The sequence below is a fragment of the Ciona intestinalis genome, chromosome 7 (genome assembly GCF_000224145.3).
Source record: "Ciona intestinalis chromosome 7, KH, whole genome shotgun sequence".
In the NCBI taxonomy this organism is placed as follows: Eukaryota; Metazoa; Chordata; class Ascidiacea; order Phlebobranchia; family Cionidae; genus Ciona; species Ciona intestinalis.
In genome coordinates this window covers 5,734,447-5,755,635 of record NC_020172.2, presented here as the reverse complement: position 1 = coordinate 5,755,635, position 21,189 = coordinate 5,734,447, and the positions used below count along the sequence as shown (strand labels likewise).

The following is a 21,189-nucleotide window of genomic DNA, read 5'->3' as shown; positions in this document are numbered from 1 at the left end:
GAATAGTCATGGGGGGAAACAGCCGGTGGAGGAACAGTCGGAAGGGAAATAGCCGGGGGGAAATAGCCGGGGGGAAATAGACGGGGGGGAAATAGCCGGGGGGGAAATAGCCGGGGGGAAATAGCCGGGGGGAAATAGCCGGGGGGAAATAGCCGGGGGGAATAGCCGGGGGGGGGAAATAGCCGGGGGGAAATAGCCAGGGGGAAAGAGCCGGGGGGGAATAGTCACGGGGGGGAATGGTTACGGGGGGAACTAGCCAAGGGGGAAATAGCCGGGGGGGAAATAGCCGGAGGGGAATAGTCTTGGGGGGGGAAATAGCCGGAGGGGAATAGTCACGGGGGGGAAATAGCCGGGGGGGAAATAGTCTTGGGGGGGAAATAGCCGGAGGGGAATAGTCACGGGGGGGAAATAGCCGGGGGGAAATAGTCATTGGGGGGAATTAGCCGGGGGGAAATAGTCATTGGGGGGAATTAGCCGGTGGGGAAATAGCCGGGGGGAATTAGCCGGGCGGGAAATAGCCGGTTACGATACATGGGATAAAAATAGTTGCTTAATTAGCCTGACACCTAACTGTTGTTTAATTTGGTAGTTCGATTTTTTTTAGGTTGCTAAGAATTGTGTGTATTATTTTGTTCTGTGGGGTAACATGGGACACCTTTAGCACATAATATCTACATATCTTGATCGTGTTTTAAACAAACAACAACGGTAATTCTTTAAATGTTCTTTGTTTAGTAACAAATGGGACGAGAAAATATAATGAAAGGGTGTCCCATCCTCCTCCACGCTATTATATAAGGGGTAAGATGGAAATTACGGCGGCAACTCAAGGGATTTGGGAGTTGCCACGTTTACATAAAATATTCATATCATTTGTTACTGAAACGTCTTGTTAATTTAAATTTTTACTTCCGCTAGAAGTCGCCCCGAGCCCAACTTTACATTCAAACGAAAATTCCCATTGTCAACCAACAAAGAGGTGAATTATGTCGTAACAGTTGATAATTTATCTTGATTGTTACGTAACACAACAAAAAAATACACAGCAATTTGAGACTGAAGAGACAATATACGGCTATGCAGTTGGAGGAACGAAAGAGAAAGGTGAATGAATGTATCTATTTATACCAGCGGTTCCCAAAAGATTCAGAGGGTAAAGGTGGCTGTACACAGTATCCGGCGAATTCGCTTGCGAAGTCGTATGCAAACCCGTGTCCAATTCCGCATGCGGCAGCAAAATCCGGACAAAACAGACAGAATGGACGAATTCCGGATACTGTGTACAGCCACCTTTACCGTATTTGATAGTTTTTGATTTATTTTTCATTGGTGCGGTTTTTTCATTTTTTCTGTAGCATTCTTGGATTTTTATAGGTCTGCAAAATATCAAACGTTTAAATGAATGGGACAATGTTACGTGTAGAACTATACATATAGTGCTGTGGAGTAAAATGGGATAACTTAAGCACATAATATAGTATAAGGGTGGGGGATTATGGGACATTTTTTTCTTTTCTATTTTCTCGTCCCATTTGATAGTAAACAAAGAACATTCAAAGAATTATAAAACCCCAACCCTACGACTCCCATAGACCGTTGTTAGTTGTTCAAAATACGGTCAGGGTATTGAGATATTATGTGGTAAGGTGTCCCGTCTTATCCCACCCTAATCTATTTTGTAGGATACGATTTGTTTAACTTATTTTTTTTGTCTGTTACAAATTTCATAACACCAGACCCCGACAGAGTTCTGTTCCATTCATCCCAAATATTAAACTTTGTAATTTTTCAGAGTTTGGATCGAAAGTTACTCCGCATGAGCGTCGCCATCTGTATTGTGTTTATGATTCTGTTTCTACCAAGCGTTGCGATCAACCTAGCCCAGGTGAAGGATCCACGTGTTCATATGTTCGCTAGCGTCATCACGTGGTTGAACTCATGTGTGAACCCAGTGGTTTATTGTTTCATAAACAAAAGAATGAGATTACAATACAAGTAAGTGACGTAATAATACAAGTAACTGACGTAATAGCATGTGTGAGTTACGTAATAATACAAGTATAGGTGACGTATAAAAGTAGCAATTGTTACGAAACATTGTATATTTTTTTTAAAATAGTAAATCACTCTATTACGCTTCGGTAACAACGTATTTGTCCAAGCACTATATATACCAATCAAGTCACATTAACCCCTAACCGAAGCTTAACAGAGCGATTTCATTGTTTATAAACGGGAATGGCTGCGTACTTAAAACAAATAACAGTAACTTCCTAAAAAATGGTTTGTTTTTGTTCTAGAAATCTTTTATTGAAGTTTTGGGGACGCGTGTGTGTTTGTATCGGGAAAGAATCGACCCACAGCGCCCACAGGCGGACGCGTTATAGTAGAAGTTCCCAACACTCGGAGTCGCAGAAGAGCTCTACGAGAAATCGAATATAACTTAATGATCCTCGCATGGCAGGGCAACAACAGTCGTTATAACACAGGTGTTTTGTTTCATACACCTCGTGCCCGTTGTGAACTGAGTGGATTCAAACCCAGGATATCTGGTTCTTCAACCCTGGCCTGGATTTAAACCCAGGATCCCTGGTTCTCCAACCCTGGCCTGGATTCGAATCCAGAATCCCTGGTTCTCCAACCCTGGCCTGGATTTGAAACCAGGATATCTGGTTCTTCAACCCTGGCCTGGATTTAAACCCAGGATCCCTGGTTCTCCAACCCTGGCCTGGATTCGAATCCAGAATCCCTGGTTCTCCAACCCTGGCCTGGATTCGAATCCAGAATCCCTGGTTCTTCAACCCCGGCCTGGATTTAAACCCAGGATCCCTGGTTCTCCAACCCTGGCCTGGATTCGAATCCAGAATCCCTGGTTCTCCAACCCTGGCCTAGATTCGAATCCAGAATCCCTGGTTCTCCAACCCTGGCCTGGATTCGAATCCAGAATCCCTGGTTCTCCAACCCTGGCCTGGATTTAAACCCAGGATCCCTGGTTCTCCAACCCTGGCCCGAATTCTAAGCACAAATGGTTAAAGCTGTTATTTTACGCCTTAGTTACTGCGCATTATAAAACTGTTGTTTTGATCATACGTCTCGTGTGCAAAAATATGAAACGTCACAATGACTTTTAAAACGTCACAAAGTTCAAAATATTAAAAAATAAAAATGTCTAAAATTAAAAAAATCATAATTATGTTTTAGTAGCTGTCATCGGTCAAGAAAATATCCCGGCAACACTGAAAAAAGTGGCCTGGCAACACTGTAGCTTGAGGTCAAAGGTTTGAGGCATTTTAACCAAAATACCAAAATCCATGGCTTAGCGAACGGTGGAAGAAGGCGCGTGAAAATTTGCGAAATGCTGCAAAATATAAAGAGAGTTTTTTGTAGCGAGTACTTTAGGTTTACGAAGCACACAGTGTAGATTTTGTATTAGATGGTGGGTGTGACGTCACACTAAAGTCGTACGCGTGACGTCACAAAAAAATCTAAAATGCTAATTTAAAAATCGAGTTTTCGCGTTAAAGATGCACTCGCAGAAAATAACAGACCGCTATTGTTTACGTCACAGTTATCAGCTGTTCCCGGTGAAGTGTGACGTACACAACAAGTTTTGTTCGTCACAATCACAGTGTAACTCATTCCCCATTGTGACGAAACAGTAGGTAGGTGAGGATTGTGACGTAACAGTAGATGGTTATTACGTACAGGTGCTTAATTAATGTGTTTAAAAGGTATATTTTAAGTAAATGCAGTGCTATGGGGTAGAGTGGGTGCTGTTAGCACGTAAGTATAACACTGTGGGGTAAGATGGATACCGTAACACATCATATTCGTATAGTTTCCTAATCGTTTCTTGTAGAGTCATGAGGATACGGTGGTAGAATTCGGTAAAAGTTCTTTGTTTACAACAAATGGGACGACAAAACAGCATAAAAACATGGACCATCTTACCCCACTATATTATATGTGAAAGTTTCGGCAGATTATGTTTTATATTTTTATGGGGAGATTTCCGACTAAGTTTTAACAAAGGGGTTTAGTGGGGGGGAGGAGCTGGCAATATCTCGAGTGCAATACGCCACACCGCAATCCTTGAGACACAATCGAAAGTTAGTAGCATCTTGTTGAAGTGACGTCACAATACCCATTGACGCAACAATGGGGTCGAGTCTAGAACGCTTTGCACGTGGTTTCACGTCACATGGAGATGTGAAAAGTCGTCAGAGGGCAAATGAACGTGTGGTGTATATGGTAGGGTGGGGAAGATGGGACATGTTTTTAATTCTATTTCTCGTCCCATTTGGTAGAAAACAAAGAACATTCACAGAGGTAAAAAATCGCACGACTCCCATCGACCGTTGTTAATTGTTTAAAACACGATCAAGATATTTGGATATTATGCGCAAAGGTGTCCCATCTTCCCCCACCCTATTATATAACTATAAGATAACCCTGAGGTCACAGTCAGAAGTTTTGTATTATACCTTTGCTTGATGGTTACTGCAAGAAGGTATGAATACGTGGAGTAAAATGTAAGTAACTTATTTATCCTCGCATGACCGCGAAACGACAGTCGTTAAAACACGGTACGTATGTTATGCAATTGTAGATGTACGAACGAATAAATGCTATGCTGTATATGACTATACAAACTTACAAGAGATGTGCGTATACGGGGTTGGACGGTTGAATGCAACGTATTTATCCTCATAAACTTAGTCACCACGTATGTAGTTTTTGGGGTTTTATAAAACTATATTTTATGTAAGGTCAAATAAAGAATGGAACTTATTTATCCTGGCATGACGGGGCAACGTTAGTCGTTAAAACACGGGTGTTCTGTTTCATACACCTCGTGTCCGGTTACAAGTTACCACATATATGTAACTTATTTATCCTCGCATGGCGGGGCAACGTTAGTCGTTATGACACTGGTGTTCTGTTTCAAACACCTCGCATCGGCTTACGGATTATAACTTATATATTTGTTCAACTGAAGACTTTGCGCGCCCTATGACGTCATACTAGTTGCGTAATTCTTAGGATGGCAAAATTTAAGTATATTTGCTGTTGGTATAGTTTCGATAAAGCCAAGGTCGGTAAAATGTCAAAACTATGAAAGTTCAAAAGTCCAAATGTGGGTTTGAGGTGTGTGACGTCATAATAAAGTCGCGCGCTTCAAGATGGCGTTGATAAAACTTGGACTGAGTGTAGAGTATAGCAGTCTGGTATATATGTACGTCCTATATCGGTGCAATAAATTGCTATATGTATAGTGGGGTGGGGGAAGATGGGACACCTTTAGCACAAAGTGTATAAATATCCTGGTCGTGTTTTAAACAAATAACAATGATCTATAAAAACTCGCGAGGACAAGGTTTTATAATTCTTTAAATGTTCTTTGTTTACTACCAAAATGTACGAGAAAATAGAATGAAAAGGTGTCCCATCTTTCCCCATCCTACTATATGTATTAAAAATGTAACTTATTTATCCTCGCATGGCGGAGCAACGACAGTCGTTATAACACGGGTGTTTTGTTTCATACACCTCGTGCCGCATATAGGTTACCACGTATGTAAATTTGCGGGTGAATGTTTTTCTGTATGGCTGACAATTTAGATAACTCGTTAGTGACCAGCACTAAGTTATAACACGGGTGTTCTGTTCCATGCACCTCGTACCCGCTTATCAGTTATAACTGGTATATGTTTCCCTTTGTATTTGTGTAATATACCAACATCCAAGGTCACGTGACAAACTTGATACCGGTATGGAAATCAAAGTTGTTTCATAAAAATATCCGTTTTATTTGTTTTATATCATTGTTTTTGTTATTGTGGCCTAGTCGTTTGGCGAATCTCCAAGAAATATAAAGTTATTTTATAAATAGCGGTTGTATCGCGTTACGGCGCTCTAGGCGTTCTAGAATCGCTTGTTCAGCACTGTGACGTCACAATCTCACAAAGCTATTGTTGCCATTCGAGAATTAATCTTTCCAACTATGACGTTACAATTGATTGTTGACCCCACAATTCACATTATGGTCGTTGTTTCGACACAATGTAAATAGAATGTTCTGTATGACGTCATATACAAGGTTGTTGGTTTAGCAGCCATGTTTTTATTTGACACTTTTACTCAAGTAGTTTTTCACCTGTAGCGTGTTTTAACGACTGTTGTTTTGCTGCTAATTCTTTTCTCTTTGCTGTTTTAATAAATTTGATCTTCGCTATCGTATTCGAAGAGATAAAATATTATGCATTACAGCTTATATACGCCGGTTTAGTTGTAAGACGTTTTACGATCATTGTCAACCCACATTACCACATAATGTGTGGTGGGGTTTCGGTAAAACAAACTAGAATGTCCAATACAAATATGCGTAGTGGTATTGACGACGAGGTTCCGTAACCTATATGTGCTGTTATACAAGCTTTTACTTTATCAATAATTTATGGAAAAGTTTCATCATGTTGTAAAGAGTTTTAAAAATGAAGTTTTCAAAACTGCCAACACATCTTTAATTGAATGAATGAATGTAACTTATTTATCCTCGCATGGCGGGGCAACGAAAGTCGTTATAACACGGGTGTTCTGTTTCATACACCTCGTGCCCGCTTATGAGTTACGACGTATGTAACTTATTTGTAGGTGATTATTTTGGGGGTATTTTTAATTTTCAAAAGGTACCACGTTGAATAAAACAGAATATACATTACCGCGGGGCAAGATGGATACCGTTAGCACCTAATATGCCATATTACCTAATCTTGTTTTTAACATTTAACAACTTTCTTTTAGATTCGAGAGGACACCTTTATATAATTCCTTTAATATCTCATCTTACCCCAACAATCTGCACAAGAACTTTAACAAAGCGTGCGTTCGTCTTCTGTGTTCTACAATCGTAGATTACGCGGTTTTGATTGTTTTATGTCGGTTTCCTACAGCGACCAATCTTTGATTGTTAGGTCACAGAAGCCATTGTTAGAATAAACCAGTATTGTGACGTCAGTGGGGCTCTTTGAGATTGGATTGTGAAAACTATGACGTAATATGGAGTACCAAGTGGTGTTTGTGACGCGACAATATGTTGGGGGTGTAACAATGTTGGTTGTGATGTTGATTATTAAATCACAATCGTTATTATTACATGGGAAAGGGGGGTGTTACGTAACAATCACGATAACAAAGGAACAATTCTCCATACGCGCGAAACAGTAAAACACGCGGTAACTCGAAGCGGTAATGATGCAATTGTTTCATCACTAAATACGACGAAGGGTTTCCAGAAGTGACAGCTTTAGTCGATGTGGGGATATCGCGGTATCGATGCGAAACATTAGAACAAATGGAACAATAGACTTCCGTGACGTAACAATACTTATGACAGCGTGATTGTTACGAAAGAATAAACATTGTTCAACGAATGTTTCGCAATTTGCGTTCTGAGATTTTGCAATCGCCGTTATTACGTAACAATCCATACACTATGACGAAACACCGCTCCTGAATAATTGAGAAAGGATTGCTCCCACTTCTCGTAATTTCTTTGTTTCTTTATTATCCTCGATCCCCGGTGTTTTTCCTATCTCCTAGTCAGCTGATACAGCGCGTGGGGAGCCTGTGACATCACAGAGGATATTATGCGCTCATAACAAAGAACTTACATGTGCGTTAAGAACAGAACACGAGGCGTAAGGACAGAACAGGCAGCGAAAACGCGATTATTGAGAAACTTAACGTAAACAACATGTTGTATCAGCACTACAGAATAAGTGACAGCTCACAAGTTAACACCTAATATTCCTATCCCAGTATATAGGATATATAATGTTACTGTACATTGTGTAACAGCTTATATATGAGACATAGTTGATGGTGAAGGTCTTATAAAAGTGTATCTTGTCGTTTTATCAGTTAAGTTTTGTAAAAGTACATCTCAGGTTTTAATTGATTAATTTTTAAAATGTTTTGGTTTATATTTTCGAGAACTTATGTCGTTTAACGACTGTCGCTTTGCTGCTAATTCCCTTCTCTTCGTTGTTTTAATTAATTTAATCTTCGCTATCGTGCAATTTGTTATGTCGTGTAAACCAATAAAAAAATCTGTTTTCAAAGGTACGTTTAGTGTGCCATAAACCCCTATTAAATATGTCGCTTTTTACTCGTATGTAGAGAAGAACGCATCGACACAGTATATATGATGGTAGCTTCACCATTAGGCATTCTGTGTGCGACAGATTGCAATTAGAAACACACACGCCAGATGTTTACGTGTTTATTACTGCCTGCTGTTTTACTTGATGTAAACACAATATCGGTAACTTCGTTTCTTTGTTGTGCAAGAGTCATAAAAGGCATTGTTCGCTGACAGAGAGCACTGTGTCGTAATAATATCAACAAAAAGTTTCAATATTAGCAGAGGTTTGCAAGCCAGTCCAGTTTGACAGAACAATGATCATTGTGAGCTGTAATGCAGTGTGTTTGTGATAAAATAAAGAGGATGTGACGTCACAGTATCCTCTATTATGTGTAAACAAAGGATATTTTTCAGCAATAATTGATATTAAGTTGTACCATGGTTGAGCAGTTTCAACTTTTGTCTCAAAACGAAGACCAAGACAATGCAACCACACAAGCTAATGACGTAGACAGCATGACGTCACCAAATCATGACGTCACGGAGCAGCACGAAACTAGGAATGGCGGCACAACGAGTCCGAGCGTAACTTTCAGCAACGGATTTTTGTTTGATGACGTATTAGGCAGCCGTGATGTGATGTCATCACCTACTGCGTCACGAATGACGTTGGGCTTCGGTTCCTTAGACATTGTGATGGCGAACGACAAGACAAGGTCGCCTCAACACGTCACTAAGGAGGATGGTGGAAGGTAAGTGAATATGAAGAATGTAACGTTATCTTTTTGTGACGTAAACGGCAATGATGTCATTTGCTATGACGTAATTTACTGTGACGTAATTTAACATGATGTATTTGACGATAGCGTTTTTTTTATAGATTTTTCTATTACCCGGTTTACTGTGACCTAATCAGATATGACGTTATTAATTATGACGTAATTAACGGTGACGTCATTACAGCGTCATACCCGAGAAACCACAACGATGGGGGTGGGTTGTGGTGGTCGCTTCATGGGTTGTCATGATACCAATAGCGGGGGTGCTGGCGAGTTTCGGGAACATCGTGTCTTCGCTCACAGAGGAGTTCAACGCTACAAAGCTAGAAGCAGGTGCGTTTGTGACGTCATAGAGTTTAATGTATTGGTTTATATGTCGAGGCTTGATGGTGGTGCCATTGTGGGAGTATGTGTTCTTGGCCAAGACACAGAGCAACCAGCCATACAAAAAAAACACAATCACCCGCAAAGTTACATACATGGTAACTCATAAACGGGACGAGGTGTATAAAACCAAACCTGTGTTTTAACGACTGTCGTTGCCCCGCCATGCGAGGATAGAGAAGCTACATTTATTCACGTAATAAACCCAATTGTATACGTCATTAAACGTAATAAACACACCCAAACAGCAAGGTTTGAATGCGATACTTTTTAAACGACTTTTTATGACGTTCGTACTTATGAGGGATTGTGCATCGTGTTTGCTTCACAAACGATGTGTTTTTAACACCCCACAGTCGTGAAATTGCGGTATATTAGATTCTATATGGGTCAGGTCCTATAGCACGCAAGGGGCCTGAGTTTAGGCCAGAGTTGGTACATAATGTATACGGTTTTGTGCATTAGTTTTTATCTTCGTTTTTCAAGTCGACGAATACAACGATAGTCATTGCCGCGTTTTGCAAATATATTATGCCATATGTATATATAGTACGGCGGGGGAAGTTGGGACACCTTCAGTACATAATATACAAATATCCTAATGGTGTTTTAGACAATTAACAACGGTGTATAGGAGTCGTGGGGATACATTTTTTTAATTTTTTTAATGTTTTTTGTTTACTACCAAATAGGACGAAAAAATAGAATGAAAATATGTCCCATCTTCCCCCACACTACGACAGTCGTTATAACACTTTGCTGCAACAGCACAAAACACATGACATTTTCTCGCCTAAAATCCCATATATTTTACTAGGCCATTCTACGTAGGTAATAAAACCAGTAGTAAACTTGGCAATATTTACTTTCGCATTCAAGGCAAAACCACACGCTTGAAAAACATGTTTATGTGTGGTGGGTTCTATTGTGCCGTGTGCAAAACCGTATGTGACGTCACAGACACCTTTATCCAAGATGGATTATAGGGAGTGTTACGTAACAAACCCAATTGTGGTGTCATCATTATACAAGAATAAGTAAGATTAATACGTCACAATACTGTTTGTTGCAAACAAACACCCCGCTTGTTTGCAATAGGCAGAATTATGACGCAACAATCAAGATTCCAATGCAAATCGTGGAACCGCGCCGGCCGGTGTTTCGTCATCAATCGTTATTACGTCATCGATCGCGTATCGATTATTGAACAAATTAAACATCGCGACAGGCGTTCTAGAACCCGAGACAATGGGACCGCGATCGACGCGAAAACGCGAATGGGTAATTCTGGAATTACGAAACAAACCCAGAAACAGCGTGGGCCGCGATGTACCGCAATTTAAAAACTTCCTCTGGCTTTCGAAGATCAGCTGATCATATCAATAACAAAACTACACGCTGTTCAGGAACTTAAACCACGCGTCAATCACGCACTGATCACGCGTTGGCCGCGTGGTCTCGGGAATAACAAAGCATTGGAAAGATTGGAAAAATAAAGTTTCTAAAATAACAAAAATATTTTTTTATCCCTTTGAATACGATATTGAAGGTCATATTAATGTAACAACGAAGTGTGTTAGCAGCAAAACGACAGTCGTTAAAACACGCTACGGTATAAACTATTCAAGGAAAACATCAATTAAAACAGGTTTCAGTTAAAACCGCCCACCCTAAGTCAATAGTATTTATGATCATAACAGCATATGTGACGACATAAGGGAAGTTAATATACTGTGAATACACAATACCCCTTATTACGTATCTCTGTCATCATAATTCATGTAAACTCGGTCAATATCAAGTGCGCGCGCTACCTTTGTGACGTCATGGTATGGACAATGAAGTAGAGCGTGCGTCTCCAGCGACATCTACGGGATGAAATTTAAGCTTATTAAATAAACACATTATAACAAATAGTAGAAAACCCTTTCAGCTAATTGTGTTTAAAACAATCACCTACAAAGTTACATACTTGGTAAACGGCATGAGGTGTTTGAAACAGAACACCCATGTTATAACAACGAGGATAAACAAGTTACATTAATTTGTAAATTGTAACTGATGTCTCTTAGCCAGAGAAAATAAACCTTTGATAAGACATTCAAGGATAACTAAGTGACATACATACACTAACTAAACATAACATACAATATCCCAGGTTGGATTGGATCTCTTGCCTTCAGCTTCACTGTTGGCACCTGTCCCCTCAGCACCCCCCTAATGACTGTATATGGAGCAAGGAAGGTGGGGTTTGTGGGCGTGGTGGGAGCGTCGATAAGTGTCTTTGTGACATCATTTACACCTGTATTACACCTCATGTTTCTTACCTACAGGTGAGTCAACTATAAGTTTTGGTTACATGTTTGTGTTGTTTATTAAGTAAGTAAAGACTTATAGTTTGTGTATGAATGAATGAATGAATGTAACTTTTTTTCCCATATCGCGTGTGTCCTGTTTCATACACCTCGTGCCCGCTTACAAGTTACCACAAATGTAACTGTGTGACTGTGGACATTGGAGCAACAACCGTAGATAAGCCACCCACGGACCCATACCCTACTAAATCCACATAACTACCCACATAACCACTCACATAACCACCCACTCCATCCATACAGTGCCATGCTGGGAATATTTGCCAACTTTGTCTACAACACTGCCATGAATCTAACTGGCCAATACTTCCCCAACAAACACCAAGCTTTGGCAACTTGTCTTGCATCTGCTGGGGTTTCATTCGGTAAGTTGCGTGTACCTTTAAAGAAATATATATATAGTAGAGTTGGGAAAGATGGAACACCTTTAGCACATAATATCCAAATATCCTGATCGTGTTTTATTAACAACGGTCCATGGTAGTCGTGAGGATACGGTTTTATAATTCTTTGAATGTTCTTTGTTTGTTTCCAAATGGAAGGAGAAAATAGAATAAAAAAGATGTCCCATCTTACCCCACCCTACCATGTACACCGCACGTTCATTTGCCCTCTGACGACTTTTTACATCTCCATGTGACGGAAACCATGTAGAGTGTTTTTATACTATATGTGTTTTCATAGGCTTTGGAATAGACATATATGTGTTTAGTCATTTAAGACTTGCACTTTTGAAAAATAAAGTGTGTGTGTTTTGCCGCTAATTCCTTTCTCCTCTCTGTTTTAAATACGCTTATCTTCTGGTACTTTATTGAAGAGATCATTAAAAATTTATGATCTCATGTGTTTGTGCTACCTGGGTTTGTTTAGTATTTTTAGATCAAACTTGCAGTCAAAGTAAAATAAAATTTTCTGTAATTTTCCATAGTGTAAAACAATCCCTTCATAACAATCAACATTCAACCAAAACAATCCACATTCATGCTAAGGAATGTTAGGCATTTATAAAGTTGAACTTGTTTACCAATATACTGTGTGGCCTGAGATTACAATAAATTATTTTCTCAGACAATAAATTGAAAATAGCTTATATAGCTCCCTTAGCCATTAGTGGTACTTTTGATGGAATGTGTTATTTCAGTCGCTTAAACCTGTTTACCAAGATATTACCAAGAATCGAGTTGTTTATTGAGAGATTTACTTATTAAACCAAACATCCTATGTCTTTAACAGAATTACAATTGTAAACATGTAGCTTTTATGGCTTCCAACCCAAGGAATGTTCCTAGTTGATTATTTATTTAAACAAAAAAGAGTTATCTTTTTAAAAAGATGACTGAAATAAAAAAATTTAAATGTCTAACTGTTTTTAAATTTAACTTTATATTTTTGCCAGGGACCCTTCTTGTAATATTTTTACTGCATACTTGTTAAAAAAAGCAATTTTTATTAGTGTCACTTTTAAACATTTAACTTTATATTTTATTTTCAGGCACCCTCCTAATCAACCCCCTCACTGAATACTTGATACGCATCATTGGTTGGAGGCATACCCTCAAAGTTATGTCTGGTATGATAGCAGTGGTGGGCGGGGTGTGCGTCGCAACGTTTAAACCAGTGAAGACACAAGAGCAGAAGTTACAAACCAAGATACGAAAGGCTGTGAAGCAAGGCAAGGAAGCGACAGCAGAAGCGCTGATTGAAAAGAAAGTCGGATCTTTGTCAAGAGGTTTGTTTTGTAATTATTAATGAATATCTAGCACCACGGCAGAGTCATTAGTGCGCCTGCCCATGGCTTATAAGTTACGGATGCGAATAAAAGAAAAATTAAATGTAACTTATTTATTCTCAGTTGCAACGACGGTTGTTATAACACTAGTGTTCTGTTTTATACACTTCATGCCTGCTTAAAAGTTACCACTTATGTAACTTATTTATCCTCATGTGTTGGGGCAATGGCAGTCATAACTCGTGCCCGTTTAAGACTTGCCATGTATGTAACTTTGTGGGTGATTGTTTTTATTTTTTTGTTTTATATTATTTTTAAAAATCTTTAGTAATCTAACACAGATATGTTCTGAAAACTGGTTAACTGTGACGTAACAATACAGTTTGTTAACATTACAATTTGTATTCAGTTGACATAGAAGCTGTGACGGAATCGATCCAACACATGCACACAGAGAGTCGTATGAGTTTGGCCGCACAGGAAATTAAGAAGAATGTGATGGACAAGAGCGTGTGGGATTGTTCCTTCTGTAGCAACCCTGCGTTTATATTATGGATGTTGGGGACTTTGTTCTGGAGCATCTCATTTCTCTTCCCATTCATTTTCCTGGTGAGTAGAAATGGATAAATGTTACGTCTTCGCATTGTAACCAGAAGATAGTATGTTTAAGGCTCAATACAGCTACCATTATGAGTGTGTGTGCTATTGGGCAACAATTGTGCTACCCAGTGGTCACTAATGGGTTGTCCAAATTATCAGTCATACAGAAAAACAATTACATATAGTTGCATATGTTTTAACGACTATCATTGCCCCGCCATGCGGGGATAAATAATAAGTTACATTTATTCATTTATTTTTAATTTTAAAATATCCCTTTCAGATTGATTACATGGGAACAATTGGAATAACTGGCAGTTCATCAGCGTGGGTGCTTACAGCTTATGGAATAGCAGAGTTTGGTGGAAGGTTACTGTGTGCGCTGACAGCTGGAAAGATTAAGTTCAGCCTTGCCTATGTGTACGCTGCCAGCGCTGCGTTTGTGGGGGTGGCTACTATACTTGCCCCACAGGGAAAAACACTGGGAGTAATGTACGCGTACGCAATATGTAAGTTAGTTTGAATGAATGTAATTTTAACGTGGGGTCTAACCATGCAACATAGCTTTTGGAATGATATTAGGCAGCTCACTTCTTATCTAGAGAATTCTATTATATGTATGGGTGATGTCTTATGGCGACATGGGATTTAGACCAGGATTGGCTAATTACTTGCTTCGAAGATTAATGCTGCTACCATTGTGGGCCTAATTGTCTTTTGGCATAACACTTAACGATAATTTCAACATCCCAGTGGTCTCTAACGGGATGTACCACCCTGGATTTCGGGATAATGACCCAACTCTAACCTAAATCTCAGGTCTCTTGGTGTGCTGCATTGTATTAATATGACTTTTTTTCTTGTGTTAAATACTCAATACGATTTCAGCTGCCGGAATCAACTCTGGAATCCTAAACTCGTTGATGTATGTGACAACAATGCAATTGTTTGGTAATGAAAAGGGGAGGCATGTGTGGGGTTACATCAATGTTATGCTGGCTTTAGGTGAGTTGGAATATAATGATTAAAGTGCTTGTATTAACTAGAGGGCACTGGGATCAAGGCTCGATGCTGCTACCATTGGGGGTGTGTTCTTGGGCAAGACACTAAGGGTTTTCATTTATTTGTTCTTTTCTACCGTACTTTTCCATTTATTTTCTATAGCTTTTTTTTGACAACCATCATTTTATTGCTAATTTCCTTCTCTTCGTTGTTAAATTGATATGATCTTGGCTATCGTATTTGAAGAGATAAATAAACTTATCTTACATTATTTAAAATGCAAAATTAAACTTTCTACCCCAAGGTGTTTTAGAAAACAAACAAATTATTGTTATGTTTTGAAAAAAAAAAATTTTCTTTCCCCAGGCATGGTCACTGGCCCAGTAGCAGCAGGGGGAATATACGATGCAACAAAATCGTATTCCACTTCATTTTACATGGGTGGTGGATTATTTATATTATGTTCCATTGTCATGCTACTTATCCCAATCTCGTTGCGACATTTCCCACAAAATGAAGAACCTGAGCAACAAGTTGTCAAAATGAAGCCACCCCGCCCCCCACACCCTACCACCGGGTCCATCGTAAAACCAGGCGCCTTGCGGAGGCTAGCTCAACACCAGGCGGCGATAAAGAGCTCAAAATCGAAATGGAACGGGGAGGTTGAGGAACATCTTCAAGCGTTGGATGAAATTGAAGAAGAAGTGAACCGGAACAGTCATGTGACAGAGACCGACCAATCAGAAGGGGCAAAAGATCCTTTGGTTTGAAATTAAAAAAAAATGTTTAAAGTTTTAAAAAAATCGTAATTGTGACAACAAATGGATATTTATGATGGAACAATCAAACTTTCGTGTGAAGTTCGATTGTGATGCAATCAATGGAAGTAACACTGTAAGAGTGTGATGTCATAATACACAAGACAAAGCATACACAATGTACATAAGTCCTAATGGTACGGCAAAAAAACAAGATTAAATCGCCATTGACACATTGCTGCTTTTGCTAGGGTGAAGACAGTTTCACAAACTTGCTGTATTTATTATTTTTTTAAAAACGAAATTCATGCATTTTTTGTGAAGTAACTTAGTTTTTTCAAAATTAGAATTTTTTAATGCTTTGGTTAAAGAAAATTAATACATTCTTGAATGTTTTGATTTTCGGTAAAATTATTAAGCTTTGTGGGATAAGTTAACACCTAAAATTTTTTTGTGCCGATTTGTTGAAGATTTTAACGTACTGCTTCTTTAAGAGTCTTGCATCAAATAAATTCCAAGAAAAATCAAAAACGAAATTTTAAGTTAAAAAAAAACAATCGTATTTTAACATGAAAAAAATGCAAAGAAACATAAATAACTAGACACAACAATGCTGGCAGATGTATTTTATATCATTTATTGTAATATTTTTTAGTTTATTTTAAAGTTAAAAAAAAGCAAGGGTTAAGTTTGCCCTCCGCACCACCCCGATGTTCGGCGCCGGTGATTAAAAATAGCATTAACTTTTCTGCACTAAATATGCATAACAATTGTAATATTTCCCCAATAAGCATTTATCAGTCGACAGCAGCCGTTTTAATTAGTTATTACCCTTTAAATTTTCACATTATTTCTACGATTTCTGTGTGATCTCGAACCCAAACAATTCTGACATACACTGTCAACAAGAGTGATTGTTACGTCAAAAACAAAATGCTGCAAATTACGAGAACAGCGATTTTTAGCCGTTTTCGGTGGCGTAGAGTCCGTAATAGTGCAGAATGTGTTAATTTTGTGCCAAATTATCGTCGGTATTCAAGCCACCCAGTTGAAATAAACGAAAATGTCAAAGAAACACAAATTTCAAAACTTCTTATCGCGAACCGGGGAGAAATCGCGTGTCGGGTAATGAAGACGGCGAAAAAGTGAGTTTTGGTTAAATTTTATGTTTTTGTCACTTTAAATGTTTAACAATAAAACGTATTGATGCTAAATAGTGATAGGCGTCTAAGGTGTGTGTGTTCTTAGGCACGACACTTAACGGACATTGCTCCAACCCAGTGGTCACTAATGCAATTGGGGTAATAGAATGTGTATATACAATGTTGGGGTAATGAGCCAACTTGGGCCTAAATCTCAGGTCCCATGGCGTGCCTCACTATAGGACCTCACCCATATGAACAGAATATAAACCACCAGTTTTAAAAATTCTCCTTTACTTTCAGCATGGGTATTAGCACTGTAGCAGTGTACAGTGAAGTAGATAGATCACAGATGCATGTCCAGATGGCTGATGAAGCTTTCTGTATTGGAGATGAACAAGGTTACTTAGGAATGGATGGTATATTGAATGTAAGTTGCTTTGGGATTGCATGGGAAAAAGTTTCATGTTTCATGCTGTTATTATATGACATGTAAATACGTTGGGGGGCAATGTGGGGTAATTACAATTTTAGGAATTACAATTTTATGGAGGGGTAGGACCTGAATCCTGAATGTAAGTTACAAGTATTAGTTACACTGGATGGTTAACTGAAGGATCCCTCTCCTGTGTTTATAAAATTTAAGGAAAGATCTATATATGTATTCTCAACATATTTCAATTAATTGTATTACAAAATAAGATAAATTTATTTTACAATGTTGTATGTTTGCCCATTTCTGCTTTCCTCCATTTTTAAAAGTGGGATATAGGAGTGTAATCTCAATACAGAAAACTTATTTACTACACAGGTAGCGAAAGACTCTGGAGCCGAAGCAATCCACCCAGGTTATGGGTTTCTGTCGGAAAACGCAGAGTTTGCTGAGTTATGTTCAAGCAATGGAGTCATATTTGTTGGCCCGCCCCCTTCTGCTATCCGAGACATGGGGATTAAAAGTACTTCGAAGAGGATAATGTCTGCAGCTAATGTTCCAATTATTGAAGGTGGGGAAGGTATTATGTGGTAAAATATAAAGATACAGCGATATATTTTATAAAAATATAACTGCATGAGCATTATATCATGCGTTTGTACCAAGATTTAAAAACGCAATCCTACTATAAAATCTTGGGTGGTATTGTTAAAATGCAGTTACAATTCTAGTCATCAAAAGTAGTTGTTTGTATAGACACCTAACGGCTCGGTAAAAGCTGTTTTAACATCACATCAATATCTTAGACACCCCTAACATTTCACCCATAATAACAACTTCCACCCATAGGTTACCACGGAGAAGAGCAGTCGGACTCCCGCCTTCTGGAAGAAGCGCACGGGATTGGATTCCCTGTGATGATAAAAGCTGTAAGAGGAGGTGGAGGGAAGGGAATGAGAATCGCAACATCCAGGGATGTCTTCTTGGAGCAATTATCGTCCGCAAGGAGCGAAGCGATCAAGTCGTTCGGCGACGATGTGATGTTGGTAGAGAAATATGTGGATCGACCGAGGCATGTAGAGGTTCAGGTGGGTGGGTTGTGTTGTAGAACTTACAGGCGAAAAAAGCAACAATGTGAAGAAACCCATGGTAAAAGTTGACATTTTTCGACATAGGTATTCGGTCAGCTTTATAATGGGTTGTCCAGTGTCCACATAGACTAAGACTGCCCCTTATATCATAGGATCAATCTATATAAATGTTTAACTAAAGTCCCCTTCACAGGTGTTCGGAGACCACCACGGCAACGCTGTCCACTTATTCGAGCGCGACTGTAGTGTCCAACGTCGGCATCAGAAAGTTATTGAAGAGTCCCCAGCCCCGGGTATTTCCCTTCGCACCCGTACCAACCTGGGTGAAGCCGCTGTCCGAGCAGCGAGGGCAGTGGGTTACGTCGGGGCAGGGACGGTGGAGTTTGTGATGGACCCGCAACAAAACTTCTACTTCATGGAGATGAATACGAGGTTACAGGTAGGTTGCTGTGTATTTGTTAATGTATGTAGTTAATGTATCTAAGTGTAAGTGAGTTACTGTAATTATATTTGTGGGTGTAATTTATAAGGGACGAATGGGATTTTTTCAAGTTCAGATTCTACCCCAACGCATGATACCGATATCATGTGTTTGTACCAGAACTCGAAAAAATCCCATTTTTGTCAAAGTCAAAAAAATGAGATTCTACCCCAACGCATGATACCGGTATCATGTGTTTGTACCAGAACTCGAAAAAATCTGATTTTTCGCCAAAGTCGAAAAAGTGAGATTCTACCCCAACGCATGATACCGGTATCATGTGTTTGTACCAGAACTCGAAAAAATCCCATTTTTTGCCAAAGTCAAAAAAGTGAGATTCTACCCCAACGCATGATACGGGTATCATGTGTTTGTACCAGAACTCGAAAAAATCTCATTTTTTGCCAAAGTCAAAAAAGTGAGATTCTACCCCAACGCATGATACCGATATCATGTGTTTGTACCAGAACTCGAAAAAATCCCATTTTTTGCCAATGTCAAAAAAGTGAGATTCTACCCAAACGCATGATACCGGTATCATGTGTTTGTACCAGAACTCGAAGTCAAAAAAGTGAGATTCTACCCCAACGCATGATACGGGTATCATGTGTTTGTACCAGAACTCGAAAAAATCCCTTTTTTTTGCCAAAGTCAAAAAAGTGAGATTCTACCCCAACGCATGATTCCGACATAGGCGCCAAGTTACGGGGTTTTAGAGTGGCATGAACAACACCTATATATATAAACGTATAAACGTTACTTATTTATCTTCTACCATTATATACTAGTCAACTAACACAACCTTATGGGTATTCCCCTCAAGGTAGAACACCCAGTCACAGAAATGGTAACAGGGACAGACTTGGTTGAGTGGCAATTATTGGTGGCACAAGGACATCCTATACCATCAACCCAGGTGAATGTGTTCTGTGGTATAACTTATCATTATGTGAGTGGTAATCATGGTGGAGCTCGGTTTGTTATTTACACGTACTATACATGAGCTTTTTCGTTTTTTTCCCATGTATACATATACCCAAGAATTGATTTTTTATATATATATAGTAATATAAGTATATACATAATAGCCTATACAAATTATTTCATGTTTTTGATTTTTTTGCTCCCAACTACATTCACATACCTTTATATTCAATCAGATTATTAATTAAACCTCTATTCTCATATCACAGCAAGAAATATTCGATCGAACACGAGGTCATGCGTTTGAAGCGAGGATATACGCTGAAGACCCTGACGATGACTTCATGCCCCGAGCCGGACCCCTAATCCATCTATCGGCCCCAAAAGTCACCCCGAACACCCGCGTCGAGACTGGGGTCCGCCAGGGTGACGTGGTATCCCATTACTACGACCCTATGATCGCAAAGCTAGTCGTTTGGGGCAAAGACAGGGGTTCTGCGCTGCGAGGGTTAGTTAGGGGTCTGGGTGAATATTCTGTCGTTGGATTAGACACAAACATCAAGTTCCTACAGCGTCTTGCATTACACCCAAGCTTCAAGGCCGGTGACGTACACACTGGGTTTATTGAACAACACAACGAAGCATTGTTTCCCGACAAACCAACGGAAATATCCCCCCATGCTGCTTGCCGAGCTGCACTAGGGTATTTGCTTCTAGAAGAAACACCGAACACTCAAGATCCATTTGTTGATTGTTCGAATTTTCAAGTCAATATCCCGAGTCCGAGAACAATAGAGCTAACAGTAGGTGATTGTGATGTCATAGTGGGCATTACCCCTCTTAGTGACGGAAAATACTCAATGAATGTGAATGGTGATGTCACAAACGAGAACAATGACATGATTGTCTCGGGTTCGCTAACAAAGGACATTATGACATCATCAATGAATTTAAAAACAACCATTGATGACATCACAACCAGCGAGAAAATGGTGTTTATCCCTGGAGAGTCTCACGTCAGGTTTTCCGACCCAGATTCGATCCATCTTTACCCGACAAACGGAGAAGAGTCTTTAAAGTTTTCGCTCCCGTTGCCGAAATACCTCAGCGAGTTTGCGGCATCAGGAGTGTCGGGCGACCCGATGGCCCCCATGGTGGGCGAGATACAGAAGGTGCTGGTGACACCCGGTGAAGAGGTGGCTCAAGGGCAACCCCTAGTGGTGATGATAGCGATGAAGATGGAACACACGATACGCTCGCCACGCGATGGGGTGGTGGAGTCGGTTCACGTCGCAGCGAAAGATAACGTCGCGCGTTTCGATGTGTTGGTTAAACTTGTGCCTGA

The 21,189-nt window shown here is 39.6% G+C and overlaps 3 protein-coding genes across 5 annotated transcripts in view; all 3 read left to right on the top strand.

Moving 5' to 3' along the window:
• LOC100176389 (alpha-2 adrenergic receptor) overlaps positions 1–3,159 on the top strand; it is a 10,096-nt gene extending 6,937 nt beyond the window's left edge. The window contains exons 9-12 of the mRNA XM_002120199.5: positions 919–979; positions 1,047–1,104; positions 1,793–1,995; positions 2,301–3,159. Coding sequence (XP_002120235.3) covers positions 919–979; positions 1,047–1,104; positions 1,793–1,995; positions 2,301–2,442 — 464 coding nt within the window. The 3' untranslated portion in view covers positions 2,443–3,159. The remainder of the gene's footprint in view (positions 1–918; positions 980–1,046; positions 1,105–1,792; positions 1,996–2,300) is intronic.
• A 4,815-nt stretch (positions 3,160–7,974) lies between these two features.
• On the top strand, positions 7,975–16,297 carry LOC100185842 (monocarboxylate transporter 5-like). The gene is made up of 9 exons (XM_002119413.4): positions 7,975–8,898; positions 9,110–9,258; positions 11,468–11,642; positions 11,928–12,049; positions 13,177–13,413; positions 13,823–14,022; positions 14,297–14,522; positions 14,902–15,018; positions 15,382–16,297. The coding sequence occupies exons 1-9, from the start codon at positions 8,585–8,587 to the stop codon at positions 15,783–15,785; spliced, it is 1,944 nt and encodes a 647-aa protein (XP_002119449.1). The 5' UTR covers positions 7,975–8,584; the 3' UTR covers positions 15,786–16,297.
• A 248-nt stretch (positions 16,298–16,545) lies between these two features.
• Positions 16,546–21,189, top strand: part of LOC100175214 (methylcrotonoyl-CoA carboxylase subunit alpha, mitochondrial) — a 9,146-nt gene continuing 4,502 nt past the window's right edge. The window contains exons 1-6 of one of the 3 annotated variants that reach the window (XM_009860757.3): positions 16,683–16,918; positions 17,219–17,345; positions 17,727–17,919; positions 18,198–18,436; positions 18,633–18,878; positions 19,744–19,836. In XM_009860757.3, the coding sequence (XP_009859059.1) occupies positions 16,707–16,918; positions 17,219–17,345; positions 17,727–17,919; positions 18,198–18,436; positions 18,633–18,878; positions 19,744–19,836 (1,110 nt within the window). In that variant the 5' untranslated portion in view covers positions 16,683–16,706. Of the gene's footprint in view, positions 16,919–17,218; positions 17,346–17,726; positions 17,920–18,197; positions 18,437–18,632; positions 18,879–19,743; positions 19,837–21,189 lie in introns of all 3 variants that reach the window. The other 2 variants (XM_026835291.1, XM_018812671.2) reach the window with 2 other exon arrangements.